Genomic DNA, 17384 nt, shown 5'->3' with positions numbered 1-17384 from the left:
CAAGCAAGCTGCCCAACTTTACAGGGCCTCAGTTTGCCCCTTCTGATATATAATTGATTTCTATACACAAGGACATGGCGATGGTTAAGGAAGTCACTTAAAGTCCCAAGGACAGGTTGGCATGATGATGGAGCTCACAGATAGTCTGTTACCACAAGAAGGCATTTCTGTCAGACAGGTTCATAGCATGGACACATGGGATGAGAAGGGCAGATCACGAAGTTGGAGGGTAGAGAGGATTACAAGGGAGGCCCAGGGCTCATTAAGGTTAGTGAGCCAGAGTAGAAAGAGACACAGGCAGGGAACTCCAGGAAGTGGCTGTAGAGTCTGAGGGGCAAGCTTCTGTATATAGCCAGACATGCAGAAATCCAAGGATAGCTCTGAGAAGCACTCACATGCACGAGTGCATGTATACACACACACACACACACACACACACACACACACACACACAAGAAGTCAGCATACACAGGAAAGGCTGGTAAGGTCAAGTTGTGTGTTGATAGTTGGGGACTTAGTTGGTAGAACACTTGCCTAGCATGCATACAGGCCTGGGTGCCATCCCCAGCACTACATAAAGTCAGATGTGGCAGCCTATACCTGTATTCCCAGTATTGGGGAAGTAGAGGCAGTAGGATCCAAAGTTCAATTCAAGGTTATCTTCATATATGCGCTGAGTATGAGGCCAGCTTGGCCTATATATGGCCCTATCTCAAAAAGAAAAAGAAAAAAATTGTAAGCAGTAAGCAGCTAGAGATTCCATCTAGGCTCCACCTTAAGCCAGACCATTGTAAAAGATCCTGGGCCAAAAGTTCTGACTGCTGTAGTTTCTTGTGAGGATTTAAAATTCAAACTTCTTGGGCCAGGCATTGTGGCACACACCTTCAATCCCAGCACTCAGGAGGCAGAGGCAGGCAGATTACTGTGAGGACTACGCAGAGAACCCCTGTCTCAAAACAAACAAACAAACAAACAAAAAACCAAACACATAAAAATAATAAAATAGCTGTAACTCAAACTTCTTTTAAAGGACTATGAACTATCAGTTTCCAGCCTAAGATCACTAGATACACAAGGAAACAAACTACCATGTGGGAAAATCAATAGAAGCAGGTTTAAAAAAAAAAAAAAAAAAAAAAAAAAAAAAAAAAAAACAGAACTATAGGCAAACATTTTAAAACAGAGTCATAGAAATAACAAGAGACCATCCAAAAAAATCAGGTAAATTGGAAATGAGTGACAGCAGTCAGATAAATAAGAAATGTAGTTGCTAGTATAAAACAACTGACTTCAATGACAGGTTAGAAATGTGATAAGAAGAGATACCAGTCACGAAAGACTGTGTAACATTTGACTGCACTATATCAAAGTCCTGATCGAGCAAATATGCTGAGAGAAAAAAGTAGATTATTGGTTGGCTGGGGTGGGAGGACACTAAGGAGATGACAGATGGATATGAATTTTCTTTTTAAAAAATTACATTTATTTGTGTGATGAAGTGGGTGTGTATGTTCTCTCTCTCTCTGTGTGTGTGTGTGTGTGTGTGTGTGTGTGTGCGCCAAGGTTTGCCTGTTTGACTGTGAGGGTTAGAGGACATCATGTAGGCGTTAGTTCTCTCCTTCCCCTGAGTGAGTCCTAGGGATGAAACCCTAGGCTTCCCCACTGAGCCTTCAGTTCTGACACTGACTGTATTGATGGTTGGTTATATAACTCTCAGTGGAAATGGTTATATCACTCTGAGGATACTGAAAGATATGGAATTATAAAATTTAAATAGGTTGAATACATTGTATGTGAATAATTGATCTCATGGGAGGTGGATGATAGAGACATAGATGATAAACTTTACCTACTTAAACACATCCGTAGCAGTCCAGAAGCAGATAAAGGAAAAGTGAGTAAACTAGAATATACACATGAAGAGATTACTCAAAGGACAACATAAAAATGGACAAGGAAGTGTAAGGGAGATATTGAAAAGAATAATGAAATTTCTGTTTAATTGGAATTCCAGAAGAAGAGAACAATGAGAATGGAAGAAAACAATATTCAGAGACACAGTGGTAAAGAATATCCCAGACCTGATGAAATACTTGAATCCACAGAGATAAGAACAAAGAAAATCGACACCTAAACATATCATAGTGAAAATGCAGACTGCAAAAGACTAAGTAAGACTGTAAGGAGCTGAAAGGAGATGGTTCGCTTACAGAAATGCATACTCTAACTAGACCAAGGCTGATTTTCTCAAAAATAGCAACACAAGCTCAAAAGCAGTAGAGTAGTGATCTACAAAGTGCTGAAACTACAACTGCCAAGCAGAAATCATGTGTCTAGAAAAATCATTCTTCAAAACTATGGCTGAAGTAATGACATTTTCATTAAAACAAGGGCAAGGTTTGCTCTCAGAAGGGCAACACAAAGGAACTATATAAAGAACGTTTCTCAGAAGGAAAGAAAATCATCCGAGAAAGATGGCATGAAACACACAGAGGGAGTGATGTGTCTTGAGGGTAAAAATCTATACCAGTATTTTTTGTATCAAATAACAATAATGGTTCATAATTCCAGGCTTACCAAAATGACAGAACTAATATGCATGACAGTGAAGGGTTGATGAGAGATGCCATTCTGTAAATATGTTTCTCATACTGGTTAATGAATAAAGCACTGTTGGCCAATAGGAAAGCAAGACAGGTGGGACTAGGAGACAAGGAGGAAAGAAGAAGTAGTAAGGAGGAGTCAAGACGGAGAGACTGGGGAGACCAGACACCCGCCCCATTCCCCGGTAAGATGAAACCACATGGAAATACTTAGATTAACAGAAATGGGTTAATACTTAAGACAGAGCTAGCCAATAAGAAACTAGTACCTGACCAACAGAATTATATCAAATACAGAGTCTCGGTGTATTAATTGGGGCAGGCACAGTGGTGGGCAGAAAAACATTACTCCTTACAAAGGGTAGTCTTTGCTCCACTACCTCTCCCCATCATGGGTGGCCTTCTACCAGAAACTTGTACCCACCATCTCCTCAGTGACAGCTACTGGAGCAGAGTCTGCTAATCTTGCTTCTAATAAGACCCAAGGATGGTGACTACAGCAGAAACCTCGTCAACAGCTGACAATACACTCTCCATGACATCTGTAAAGAGAGGTTCCCGGGAGGGAGGGAGAGGAAACTGGGATAGATATGTAAAATAAGAAAAAATAAAATTAAAAAATAAAAGTAAAAAAATAAAAAAGAGAGAGATTCCCAAGGTTAACTGGGTTTTGCTCAGCTCCTGGTACCTCAGTTAGCCTTTCTTGTTGGCCCTTGACTATGGCTCATGCTTCTCTTCTCCCTTTTTTCTCCTGGACAGAGTTGGTTGTTGTGACCTCTTTGCTATCAATGTACAGGGTTGTTTTCTCTCCATCCATGGGTTATTTTTCTCCCCGTGGGTTATCCTGTGTCTTTTCTAACATGCAGCGGATTCCATTTTGGTTTGTCAACTTTCTGTGTGGTTTTCAATAGCCACTGAAAGTGCTGGCCAATAGCCAGCATTGTCCACAGTAGGAATACTCATCTAAGCGACCATAGGAGGGTAAAGGACTGACCTACTTCGTATACATAACATACACCGACTGTTGTGAAGATATAGAAACAGGATAAGATAACCTAAACAATCTGACTCTGTATAAGCAATTACAAAAACACTTTCTGTAATGACCAGTATCATGTATATTCGTCCTGTAGAGAGCCTGGCCTGGAGCATGAGTCAACTGGGAATAGAAGTGATTGTCATTCTTTCTATCCTCTTACATTCTTCCAGTAAACTTAAAGCTTGTTGATTCATGTACATTCCCAAGCCATGTTTAACTATGTGTACAAAGCACCGTGAATGAGAATGCACGGGTTACAGGTGGGAAAGAAAGGAATAATTATTTCCACACTTGAGCATCTTACCTCCAAGAATAAGATGAGCTATTAACAAACCATAATGCAAAGGATATTTGTTGTTGTTATGGCCATTCATAAATGAGAGAAGAATGTTGAAAGGAAAAGGAGAGGCAGGAAAATAACATGAAGGCTAAAAGTTCACAGTGAAAAACATTTTCTGCAAAGTTCCCAAGAGTGTGACCTAGTGCTGTTGACTAGCAGTATGAGCCCAAGTGTTCAACGCTGAACCATCTGTGATGGGCTCTCTCTCTTCTACAAGCCCAAGGTTTCTGCAGTAATGTCTATAGCAACTGTGTCATCATTGCTCATAATCCTCTGGTTTCTAGGTGTGGTGATTTGAATAAGATTGGCCTCCATAGACTCATATTTGGATGCTTAGGGAGTGGCATTAGGAGGTGTGGTTTAATGGAGGATATGTCAGTGGGGATGAGATAAGTAAGATAGAAATTGGTACCAATGACTGGGGTATTGCTGTGCAAGTCCTGGCTAAGTTTCTTGTTGGTAGAATGTGGACTTTGGGACTTTGGGTTAGGAGAGTAGTTGAGTGCTTCCATACTAGTAGGAACATGGAAGACAGTGGTGGTGAGGATGATTTGAACTGTGGCAACTTGGATCAAGAGGATTCAGAGGAAAAGGATGTACAAAGCCTAGTTTAACAAAGTATGTAGCTACATTCTGCTCTTGTCTAAAAAAAAAAAAAAAAAAAAAAATCTACCTGAAGCTAAATTGAAGAGTTATGGCTTAACATCTTTGGCAGGGGAGATTTCCAGGTAGCCTAACATTGACTGTGTTGCTTAATCATATCTGTAATAATAATAATAAAAAAGGGACAAGCTAAACAAGGGAAAATACAGAATGTGTAGTTTGAGGAGAAAAGGAGCACTGAGAAGTATAATGAGTCAAGTCCACTGCTCAGGGAAATAAACAGATTAAAGAAATCCTGATGCTAAATGGAATAAAGGGAGGGTGACAATAGGACAAGACCCCACCCAGCTGATATTCCAGCCTGTGGAAAGGAATTAAAGAAAAGTTTAGGGCCTGGTATGATAATGCACTGTCTTTAATCTCAGCTTTTGGGAGGCAGAGGCAGGTAAATTTCTGGGTTTGAGGACAGCCTGGTCTACAGCTTATGTTCTAGGGCAGCCAAGCTTAGGCAGGAAAGGAAACCCTGAAAATCAGAAAGCTGGTGAAACTTTGGCTACACAGTTTGGCTTCAGAGTCAAGGATACAAGAATGGAGTTGTAGTAACTCCCTCTGTGACTAGGGAATGCTACAGAAGCCAGGTGTGTGGCAGGGATGTCTCTGCATGGAGGCCCAGAGAGACCATTGTGTGAGGGTGTGAAGATGAAGCCTAGATTGCCTTGCAGACCCCAAGATGCTGGAGATGTCAGGGTCATGGGATACCTGCTGAGGAGAGCTACTAACAGGCAATGGAACCAGCTCAAGAGAAAGAAATGTGCTGCAGTCAACAAAGCTGAAAGGAGTTAGAGATCTGAAGAGCACTTTGACATCAGATTTAGAGATGCAGAGTTTAGAGTTTGCCCAGCTGGTTTTGGTCTTGCTTTGGTCTAGCATTTCCTCACTGTGTTCCATTTCCTTCCTTTTGGAATGGTAATGTATATCCTGTGCCATTATATGTTGGAAGTATGTGGTATGCTTTTTTAATTTTGATTTCATAGGGCATTATAGTTAAGAGATTGCCATGAGTCTCAGAGTGGACTTTGAACTTTTAAACAGGGTTGAGACTGATAGACTATGGAAACTTTTGAAGTTGAACTGAATCCATTTCTGCATGATGATAAGCTTATGGGGGGGGGAATCAGGGAGTAGAATGTGGTGGTTTGATTAAGAATGGCCCTCATAGCTCATCCTTGAATGCTTAGGGAGTGGCATTAGGAGTGTTGCCTTGTTGGAGTAGGCATGGCCTTATTAGAGGAAGTGGCACTGGGGGTGAATCAGGCCCAGTGGCTCTCTGTCTTCCTGCTGCCTGCCAATCCAGATGTGGAACTCCCAGCTCCTTCTCCAGTACCATGTCTACCTGTGTGCCACCATGTTTCCTGCCCTGATGATAATGGACCAAAACTCTGAACTGTAAGCCAGCCCCAGTTAAATGCTTTCCTTTATAAGAGGTGCCATGGTCATGGTGTCTCATCAAAGCAATAGAAATCTTAACTAAAATACTAAGTTTGGAGCTAGAAACACCTCAGATTCAGAACACTTTTCTAGAAGCACCTGAACCCAGAAAGACAGCCAGTAAAACAGCAGATCTCAAACTGTGGGTCACCATTCCTTTGGGAGCACAAATCCGATATTTACATCATGATCCACAACAGTAGCAAAATGACAGTTACGCAGTAGCAAAGAAAATAATTTCATGGTTGGTGGTCACCACAACAGCAGGAACTATATTAAAGGGCTACAGCATTAGGAACATTGAGAACAACTTCAGTAAAAGAAGGATTTTGTAAAACATGTCTTAGATCCATTGTGCCAAAGCACAATATGACGGCATTTAAAATAAACATAGCCCAATGGGTAGTAGTGGTGCATGCCTTTAATCCCAGCATTCAGGAGACAAAAGCAGGCAGATCTCTGTAAGTTTGAGGCCAGCCTAGTCTACAGAGAAAGTTCTAGGACAGCTAGAGCTGTTACAGAGAGAAACCTGGTCTCAAAAAAAAAAAAAAAAAAACAAAAATAAGTGTATCTCCAAAGTACCCAAAAGTTTAGGGCTTTTACTAATTTTGATAAGTTTGCTATATGGAGAATTTCTCTTTATCCCCAGAGATGAAGTGGTCTGCCTGCATGTCTGTGTCCTCACATGTGTCTAGTGCACAAGAAGCTCAGAAGGAGGTGACACGTCCCGCAGAACTGGAGTTACAGATGGTTGTGAACAGTGGGTGCTAGGCATCAAACCCAGGTCCTCTGGGAAAGCAGCCAGTGCTCTTAGCCATCTCTCTAGCCCATTCCATCCTGTTTTGCACAACAGCAATAATAAACAGAGTAACAAGGCAGTTAATCAGTACAGTAACATCCTAAATCCATTTCCATACCAACCAAACAGAGTAAGATGACATATCTTTCAAAATGCCACTAGCACCTGTCAGCTCCTCCCTGTGGGTCCTCCTAAACTCCATCCACTTTAGTCTGGAGAAAATCAGGGTCCTCAACTCACTCCAGAGTGTCAAGACAGAGCAACCTCTCTTGGCTTGTTTTGTTTGTTTTTAATACACTTTTAATTTTACTGGGGAGATGGTTCAATCCCACAATCACGTTAGTGCTTGCTGTGCAATCATGAGGGCCCAGGTTCAATTACAAAAAACCCATATGAAAAGCTGGGCATACCAATATGCACGTAAAGTATCAATGCTGGAGATGCAGAGATGGGAGGATTGTTGGCTACCCAGACTAGTGGGGTCAGCGGGTTCCACGTTCAGTGAGAGACTCTGTGTCAAATAATGTGGCTATTTATAGAAGACATCTATCTGTTAGAGACCTCCGTCCTCCAAGTGCACTCGTACACACATGCTGCCCAAAATTCATCTTGTAACTTCCCAACCATTTCTCTACTTCTGAAGGAATCTTTGGGTCCCTCAGTCCCTTCCCGAATGTCCTTGCAGATGGTTATTAGAGAGGAATGCAGTATGGAAGCAGGTTGGTGGCAGGGTGGAGGCTGAATCTGGAAAACAGAGAACATCCTAGAGAGACGGCAGCCTCAAGAGACTGGTCCAGGGTGTGGACAGTATTGAGCTGTGACTGCAGATGTCATCACAGATACTGTGGAGCTGAGTTATGGCAGCTCCAGCAGGCTGGCAACCACAGGCCTAGGAGGAGGTCCCCACAGATGTTGGATTCGCCCAGAAATGGCATCCCCAATGGGGGTGATATGTGACATGCTTCTGATGAGAGTGGATGTAAGGGTGGAATGAGAAGAGGCCTAGGTAGCCTCCCAAAGCTGCCTTTGGAATCTGACTTCAGACCTGACATTCTGGGTTCCCATTTCCAGGTCACTCTTAGGGGTGCACACTGCTCCAGGGTTCATTTAAGATAGCACAGGTGGGGCCCTAGTACCCATAGGTGTCTGGCCTGGCCTTATCTAAGTATTCTTAGTGTTCATCATAGTGTTCTTCTTATCTCAAACCCAGAGACCTAATGCCAAGCACTAGTGTTCCTAGCAGCCAAAAACATACCCAAACTGCCCAACCCTGACAAAGAGTAAGATGCAGTTGACTATGACTGTCACCCACTCTCAGGAGGCCAAAGCTTTCTGTAGCAGCTCACCAAGTCAATAAAATAACAGTAGGTGATGAGGATAAGGGCTAGAAGATGTCTTTAGACTTCTAGAGCAGTCCCGTCTCATCTGTGGTTTCAGTGAACAGAGGTCAATCGTAGTCCAAAAAACAAACAAATACCATTTAAATAGAAAATCTCAGAAATAAACAAGAGAGGAACTTAATGGTGGAGATTGGAAACAGTGGCCTCAGTCAGGTGACCAGGGTCAGCATAAGTTCTCAAACAACTTTCACTGAAGAATATTGTCATTATTTGTTGTAGAATATTATTTATTTTCAGACGTGTCACATTTATTTGATTAAACAAATTAACCTGGGGTCACCAGGTTGAGTCAACAACTAGCTAACAGGAAGTGGTAGGGGGGAACCAAGTGTAGCTAGGGTTCTTAAGTTGGGGGCGAAGCAGAAGAAGGCCCAGTTTTGGGTGGGAGACATGAGCCAGAAGAAAAGGTTAGCTACTTGCTATTCAGACCCTCTGGGCAAGCAGAATTTCACCTCACCCTTTGATGAGTTCTATAGAGGGATAGAGATCTAGATGACGTTCCCTTTAGCAGTGACCAGAGCCATGCCTGAGGGAACAGAATTCCTGCCTGGCTGGTGTTGCTGGAGTTTCTTTCAGCCAGGTCCTGCCACCATTTCAGCCCTAAATAAGCACACAGAGACATATATTAATTTATAAATTGTTGGCTGATGACTAGTGCTTCTTTTTGGCTAGCTCTATCTTAACTGTTAACACATTTCTATAAATTATGTATTTCCACATGGTCTTGGCTTACTGGAGAATGCCCAGACCTGTTACTCATTTGGTGGCTACATGGCGTTTTCCCACAGTTTCTCAGCCTCTCTCCACAGCATTCTCTTGGTCTCCTAGCCCCACCTATCTTCCTGTCTCTACTGGCTATTGGCCAAACAGTGTTTTATTCATCAGCCAATAAGAGAAACACATCTACAGAAGGACCTCCCCCATCAAGCTGGCTGTGGCCAGTGCTGCCAAAGGGCTTCTGGTAGCTGAGTTGTTGCAGTTGCTGATTAGGACAGCAGTTGCTTAAGTGGCAGCTACTGAATTTAATGAAAAGAGACAGTATATTGTACAGAAGAAGGGCCGTTACTTAAAAAGCACCTTACATCCACCTTTTGATACAGCTAATCAACCACAGATACCTATAATACATCTAAACAGAGGGGTCTTGGTAGTCAAGCCCCAGGTAGGAGGGAAGAAGGAAGGTATGCAGGAATTAAACCATAGCCTGAAGCACAAAATGAGTATCAGGAGCCTATACTCCTCTAAAGACAATTACATACATCCTCTATGTAAATTAGGGATTGGAGAGGAGAGTTAAGTTGCTTCGTCAGTGCATAAATTATGCAGATACTTCCAGCCTTGTGGAGATCTTCACCTTTGTTCTCAGGTGCTGACTGTGTACAGGGAACTCCCTGCACAGAATCCAGGATATGAAGCAGAGGAAAGAGCACTTTATGGGCAAGATGCTTGACAAACTTCCCAGCCAGGTGATCAAAGTCAACATCTACAGTGACAAATCTTGTTGACGGTTTGTACCCTTGAAATATCATCACAAGAAGGGCACTTTATCCCTCGAGAGTTGTCCTCCTCCAAGCCTAGTCCCCCAGTCTGATATGAGAAGACAGATCCAATTGAGGCACAGGCTATACAGTGTCTGACCGCTCTTCCATAGAACCGTCAAAGTCATTAAAAACAAGGAAGTCACAGGAAAAGAAGATGTAACAACTAAGTGTGTTGTGATGCCCTAGCTGGGACCCTAAAGAACCCTAACATGGGGGAAAACTAAGAATCTGAGCAAACACTTTTTTGTCCATGTGGTGGCACATGCCATTAATCCCATCACTAGGAAGGGAGAGGCAGGGGGGGGGGGTGTCTCTGAGTTCAAGGCCAGCCTGGTCTACAGAGCAAATTCCAGGACAGCCAGGGCTACATAGAGAAACCTTGTCTAGAAAAGCAAAACAAAATAAGTAAACAACCCCCCAAAACAAACAACAAACAAAAAATACCCCCACAAATGTTTATTTTGTGTGTTTATGTTGGAACTCCTCTCTCTTTTGGCTGGAGAGATGCCTCAGATGGCAAAGTGTATGCCTTGAGTTTGGTTCCCAGAACCCAAGTAAAAACAGCTGGGCATGGTGGTGCATGCTTGTAATCCCAGCATCAGGGAGGAGAGGACGAAAAATTTCCCTGGAGCTCATTGGCTAGCTAGCCTAGCTTTCTTGCTAAGTTCCAGGCCAGTGAGAGACACTGCCTTAAAAAAAAAAAAGTAGACGTCTGAAGAACTACACCCCAGGTTGTCCTCTGGCTTCCACATGCATGCACATAGATGTGCACAGATATGTGTGTACACATAACTGTTTCCTCTTGTCTTTCACCTGTCCTGACGACACGAGGGAACTGTAGCTGGCGTCCAGGTACAGACATGGGTGGGCTTAGTTTCAAACCTCACTTTCCCTACTGGCTGGTGTACAAAGCAGGGAAGTTATGCGGAGAGTTCAGGTACTGCTCTCTCTGCAAACCACAGATCTTAGGTTAAAAATGGCTTCTTGTGTGTCAGGGTAGTGGTAAAGGCCATAGCTTTAAAAATGGTGGTAAAATAGACATACTTTGCAAGTGTACAGTTCAGTGAGTCCATTCCCATCACTATCTGACCCTCAGCATTATTCATTTCTGGAACATTCCCACCTCACTATTACCTCCTTCCCCTGTTAATTAGTATTATTTTGTATTCATATGGCTGTGGAGTGAGTCTTTAGACAAAAGAAGTAATTACATGTAAACATTTTAAATTAAGAAATGGAGGGGATGGAAGGGAGAGAGAAAAAATAAGATTTTTTTTTTTTTTTGTTTTGTTTTGGTTTTCAAGACAGAGTTTCTCTGTATTTCTTTGGAGTCTGTCCTGGAACTCGCTGTGTAGATCAGGCTGGCTTTGAACTCACAGAGATCCGCCTGCCTCTGCCACGTGAGTGCTGGAACTAAAGGCGTGTGCCACCAATACTTGGCTGACAGTTTTTTTTTTTTTTTTTTTTTAAGGCAGACTAATACTCTATCGTGCCTGTTTTCCTTGGTTTATCCACTGATGGACACTTGTGTTGCTTCTTGGCCACTTTGCAAGCTTTCAGTTTTGGGGGTATATACTCAGAAGTGGGGGTGCTGGGTCATATGGCCAGTCACAGATTGATTATGGACTGCCAAGTTCTCGACATTCTCAGAAATACTATTTTCTTTCAATGGCAGCCGCCTTCGTGGGTGTGAAGGTCTCTGTATAGGCTGTAAAAAATATGAGCTTAACCTTGAGCAGTATGTAGTGAATGGACTGGACTGAGCGTGGCATTCTGTTGCTTGGTGTCTACACAGGCCCTCAGACAGGCCTGGGATCCTGAGGGATGAGGGGGCCTTTCATCCTTGGGGGAAGGGACAATGGTATTAACACAAGCATATCTTTTTCAACTCACTTTCAGTTCATTGTAAAGTGTTTCAGCCTGTCAATGGGGTTCAGATTTGTGCTATTCCACCTTAATTAAGCTTGATCACATTGTGATCAAGAAATCTCATAAAAAACCAATGTGTAACAACATCACACATAGGAGATCAAGTGAATAATGTGAACCACAAGGAAATGAGGAAATGAGGGGTGACAATTCCTGTGACCCTCACAGAGCCCCTCATTAGTCATAAAAACAAGTGCAAGCTGACATGTTCGTCCAAACAAAGGAAAGGAGCCCACTCCAAAGCACGTGTCCTTCGTAAGTGCCATGACACCAGGGCAGAGCTATGAAGTGCCCTTGGTGCCCGGGTCATCCAGAACCAGCTAATGATCAGGCATGCATGACATTTTATTTGTGGGGCACATGATCAGGGTCCCTGTCATTCATTCCTGAATCTTCCAGGCAAGACTGACTCAACAGTTTGGAAGAATCACAGAGGGCTCTGGTAAGCATCATATGTGGAGGACAGAACTTGACAGTGCTCAGACAGAGTCACTTTTAACCAGGACCCCAGGATTTCTCGAGACAGGAAGAAGGGCTGAGGACGGCTCTTGGGGTTCCCCGGGCTCTCTGTCTGTTTCTCTCTTGGCACTGTCACCTGCAACTTCTTCCACTTAATTGCGTCCCTGTGGACTTTGGTTGTCTCCTGTGTAGGATGAGGCTGGTAACTACTCTTCACGTGGCCACGGGGAGATGCCTAGCTGAGTGCCAAGGGTCCTCCAGGGGCAGCCTAGGATGACGCCCACACAATGTGTTAACTCAGAAAAATGGCCCATTCTATGATTGGGAACACCTTATCAAGTGTAGCAGGGAATGAATATCAGCCCCGGGATCCTAACTTGTTTTCCTGGTGCAGTCTCAGGAGTTTTTGTAAAGTCCTCTTAAGGCTGCACCCCCCCCCCCCGCACTGACTGCTGGCCTGTGTCACCTCCTCCTTTGGACAGCCCTCCTTTCCTTTCACATCTTTGGTGCTGGGAATGGGGGAATGGAGGAATGGAATGCTGGGAACTGCTCCAGCATTCAGCCCCTGCCTTGTGCTTGTCTCTTTAATGCTTCTTCCCTGTCTGCATGGTGAACTCTCTCCTCAGCCTCCAGCCTGGGGCCTCAGTGATACCGAATGGCCTCCAGGGCTTGCCTCGCCCCTAGGGGAAAGGGACCCCATGATCACTCTCACTGTCACTCCCATTTGAAGAGTCAAGAGCCAAGATGATCACTGGGCAATTTGACTCATGCACACTGACCACATGACAACTGGGGGGAGGATGAATGGAGAGAAGGGAGGGGGGAAAGAGGGGAGGGAAGGGAGGGTGAGAGCTGTGCAAAGAAAGGAATGAAGGAAGAAGAGAAAGAGGGAAGGGGAGAGAAAGGGAGCAGGGAGGAGGGTCTTTGTTTACCTCCAAACATGTAGTTCCTGCTCCAGAACATTCTTTTGCTGTGCAAACTCCTACTAACCCTCCAAGCTCCAAACAACATCTTCCTCCAAGTGGCGCTCCAACTGTGCAGCCTTGCCTAACCCTCATGGCAACCCCAGAGGGCAGCTTGTGACTGTGTGGCTCAGGCAGGGAAGTCAAGGGTGGGGGGTTCCAACCATTATCTAGATGTACCTCATCCTTAGAGAAGATTGGCAAAGACAGGCCACCCATCTGCCTCTGAGGACCACCTCCTGAGAGCCCAGAGAAGGACCTGGGAGTTGTGGGCAGCCGTCTTACCCAGAAAGCATATACCGCTGGCTTCCCAGAAATGCCAGGCATGGAGTTCGGGAACGGCATAGGCAGAATTGAAGCACAAGTGGGGCCTTGTGTTCTGGTTAAACTATGAGCAACAACGGGCACACAATTCTAAGATCTCAGGCTCCTGGTTTTCTTTCTTCCAATCCACCTGTTCCGTTTTTCACTAGAAGGAGGGTGCCCACGTCCTTCACTGCTGGGTCTCCCCTCCTCTCCCATCTCTTCCTGCCTCTCCCTCCCCTCTCCTCCTTTCACCTCACCTCCCTCCTGTCCTCCTCCCCCATCCCTTCTTTCTTTCTTCCTTCTCCCCCTTCCTCTCTAAAAACACCCACTGCCTTTGCTGCTGCTCAGAGCTTGTCTCCACAAAGACCTCTCTGCCAGTGCTTACAGAGCTAAGGGACCAGCTCCCCCAACCCCCATCCTTCAAAATGACTCAGAGACATTCCTACCCCACTTCAACCCCTTCTCCATTTGCTTATGAGTTAGTTCTTTGCTTCCTGACCACAATCCTCCCATGGTTCCCGATTGTTCCAGAGAAGTCCACACCTGACTCAGCGTTCCATCTCACATCTGCAGTCTTCTCAAGTTTCAGTTCCCATCCTTCATGGGGTGGAGTGCCCCTGTTGTGCCATCAGTAGAGATGACAAGGGACTCCTCAGATTACACCGGGCAGTTGGTGCTTGGATTAGCACCAGGGGTGCTAGCTGATTTGTCTTGTGACATGCACAACACCTGTCAACTGCTGAGAGCAGCATGTCATACCGATTTCCCAAAGCCTCGGGCTCTTGAGCTAGCACCTGCTATCCTAGCTGCCATGTGTGTTCCAGCCTCTCCCTCTGGCTTCATCTTAGTCCACAGCCCTCAGCTCTGCAAACATGGCCTCTTCAGATGTGTCTCCCTAGGATGCCTGTTTCAGCAGGGCGGGGTTGAGGCTCAGAAAAGACCTTGGGCATAGAGGCCAAGGGTTCCCTTGTGCACAGGCAGCTGAGGCAAGTCCCCCTGCTGTGAGTTGCAGAAACTCTCCAAGCTGGGCTTAAGGGTGGACACTAACAGGACTGCAGACTCTTAAGATGCCTTTGGATTTCAGGGAGGTGAGACGGAGGCTCACCACAATCCGGGAGGATTTTCAACCACAGGTGATGCCTGGGGAGGCAGTGGCCCTGGAGGCTGCTCATGTGCCAGGGGTGGTAACTTTCTGGATCTTGTTCTAGGTTTGATTTGAAGGCTGAAGTGCACTTTCCTCCAGTGTTAGGTACAAGCCTCTGACATAAAATTCTGGGTTTTTATATAAATTATGCTAAAACATGGGGTAGGTAGATTTCACAAAATGACTGGGGCAGAAATGGGAATTTTTTTTTTTTTTTTTTTTTTTTTGCAAGACAGAGTAGTCCTGGCTGTCCTTGAACTCAGAGAGACCTCTCTGTCTCTGCCTCATGGATATAAGTTATGTGAATCTCATTTCAAGCCAGCACTCAATGATAGTTCACACCTCAGAGAAAGGACCTGAATTGAGTCCCATTTATGGCTTTGGTGCTGGTTGTTCTGAGGGGCTTAAGCCAGTGCATGTCTGGGCCTAGGAAAGGTGGTCAGATGACAGTCCACCTAGGGCCAGCCCACCTTCAAAGCACCACATCAGGGTGCCTGTGTGGTGGCTCATACCTTTAATCTCTGGGAGGCAGAGGCAGGTGAATCTCTGTGAGTTTAAGGTCAGCCTGGTCTACATTGTGAAACCAAAATGCCATTTCAAGCAAATAAAAACTCTCTGCCTACATAGTAACTGAACATAAACATTGTATAAATGGGGAATACAAATGTCCATTGTAGTGCCCACTCTACAATCTGTTCCATGAATAATAGGATGAAGGCCTAGAGGTTGAAATAAGAGACAAGACAGCGGGTCATTCGGTCAACGGCAATGTCAGAATGCCCAGTGCCATTTATTGAGGGAATGGGGTAGGCTTATATACTGATTTACAGCATAGTGAAAATAACAGGGTCTTCAGGCTGAGCTCCTCCCGACCAGGTGTGTGTCAGCAAAACAGGAAGAGTACCAATGACAGCTCTGGGGCAAGCTGTTCCAGCCAGCAGCTTCAGGCTTTCCCAAGGTGTCCTGGGGGTCCATGCAGGGCCCTGTAGTCCATTCCCCCAAAGGTAACAGAATGGAAGTCAAACACAGCACCCTGTGGTAAGACTCTACCCAAAGGCTGCAACAAAACCTCTGTAGCTATTTTCAAAAGAGGCAAAATAAAATCTAGTAAGATTTGATTAGATTATTGCTAGCCTCCTCTATGAATGTTTCGTTAAAAAGATGTGTGATTCTGCTAAAAGCCAGTTTTTCCTGGGATCATCTTGGATACTTGCCCCCCGCCCACCCATGGGGAAAGAGAGTGTACAAAGAGTCATTTGCAACAGAAGAATACTTGCCTTCTATCACCCAAAGAAATGTTCCTTTTGCTCCAGCGCCATTAATTAGGGGCCCATCCAGGGATTCTGGGTTCCTAGTGGATTTGGAGCTTGACGTGTTTTGTATCCTGGAGCTGGGTTCTGTCATGGCTAGGTCTTTCTACACATCTAGTGATATGGTGTCCTGGGATTTCTGATATGTGTATTCACACAGCTTGCTGTGCATGTGGGCATGGACACTTTCATCAAGGCCATCTTTCTAGAACAGTGTGGCAAGAACGGAACTTATAGGGATACAGACACACAAGGCTTCCAGACTGAGGGTGGAGTGTGCCTCCCTGGGGGCCCAGAAGTGATGCTGTCTGTTGTCAACATGAAGGGAGTCTGCCATCGTTTTCCATTGACGATGTTGAGGTGGCCTTTTCCCAAGATGCAGGCAGGTACACTTCAGGTGTCCATGTGCCAAATAGATGGGGGAGAGGGAATGTCCTTCAGACTCCCTTCTCTTTCCTCAGGATGTTATCCTTTGCTGTCCAGGTGACTGCTTTGGTCACAGGCATCCCCTGAGTTGCATTTTGTTGTCACGGGTCCTGCAGATTAATTTAACCTCTTTTCCAAACACTGACAGCCCCTCCCACTAAGCATTTTGTCCTCTCTTCAAGGGCTAAAGAAATGCCTGAGTGAAGAGGCAAGTGAGGGAGTGACTGTGGTTTAGGGTGCTTTAGCATGAGTTGTTTGAAAGTTTGGTTCAATTTTGCCCTGACCCCTTCCTGGACATTAGACTGTGCGGCCAAGACCCAGTGTCTGGTGTGTTCTTAGCCCTGTGTCCTTTCTCTAGCAGAAGACCAAACTCAAGTTTTATGAACACTGCACGCACTCTGTCTGGAAGTGACAGGATCCAGAAGTAATGGGGAGTTTCCTGTGGTTGCAGGTACATCTGTGACTACACCTACTACCTATCTCTGTACCTTGGAAATGGGCATGCAGAGCTCATCCATGTCCCTCTGCTGTCACACTGGCTCCCAGCCCACCTCCTGGGCAAAGCCTTGTGAGTCATCATCCAAGAAATGCTGGAACAAAGACAGGGAGCCCAGCTTCAGATGTTAGGAGCTGAAGGGAAGCAGCAGGGGGATGCCTCCTTTAGAGGAAATGAAGGGTTTCGACCCTATGTGGACGAGCCACCTGTGCTGTGAGGGGCTCTTAAAGAGTAGCTTGTGAAACAATTCACATGGCTAGGGGTGGGGAATCATGCCACAGAATGACAGAGTTATTATAGTGTCCAAAGCAAAAGGAAAATTCCCAAAGGCAAATGCTTCCCCACGGATTAACTAACTAGATCTATGGCTTTCAAGACAATTTTTATTGCATTCCAAGGCTGTGTGGTCCTTCCTAGATTGGGGATGATAGAGCTGCTTCAGAGGTTCCAGAAATGGAGCTGTAGTCCTGGCTCCAGGAACCCCAATTCTGGTTCCTAAGCTTGTCATTTAGGTCCTCTGAATGGCCCTAGATTTGGCT

General features: G+C 45.0%; 1 protein-coding gene across 1 annotated transcript; it reads left to right on the top strand.

Annotated features, from left to right (window-relative positions):
- Nucleotides 1-4506: 4506 nt before the first annotated feature.
- Pgpep1l (pyroglutamyl-peptidase I like) lies at nucleotides 4507-16983 on the top strand. Its single transcript, XM_051206510.1, is given in 6 exon segments — nucleotides 4507-4578; nucleotides 14528-14602; nucleotides 16084-16261; nucleotides 16264-16309; nucleotides 16801-16916; nucleotides 16919-16983. Coding segments are annotated over 6 exon segments (552 nt in total).
- The last annotated feature ends 401 nt before the right edge of the window (nucleotides 16984-17384 follow it).

This window comes from Phodopus roborovskii, unplaced genomic scaffold (assembly GCF_943737965.1).
Source record: "Phodopus roborovskii unplaced genomic scaffold, PHOROB, whole genome shotgun sequence".
Classification (NCBI taxonomy): Eukaryota; Metazoa; Chordata; class Mammalia; order Rodentia; family Cricetidae; genus Phodopus; species Phodopus roborovskii.
Note: the sequence above shows the minus strand (reverse complement) of the source record. Positions and strands in the feature narration are given on the sequence as shown.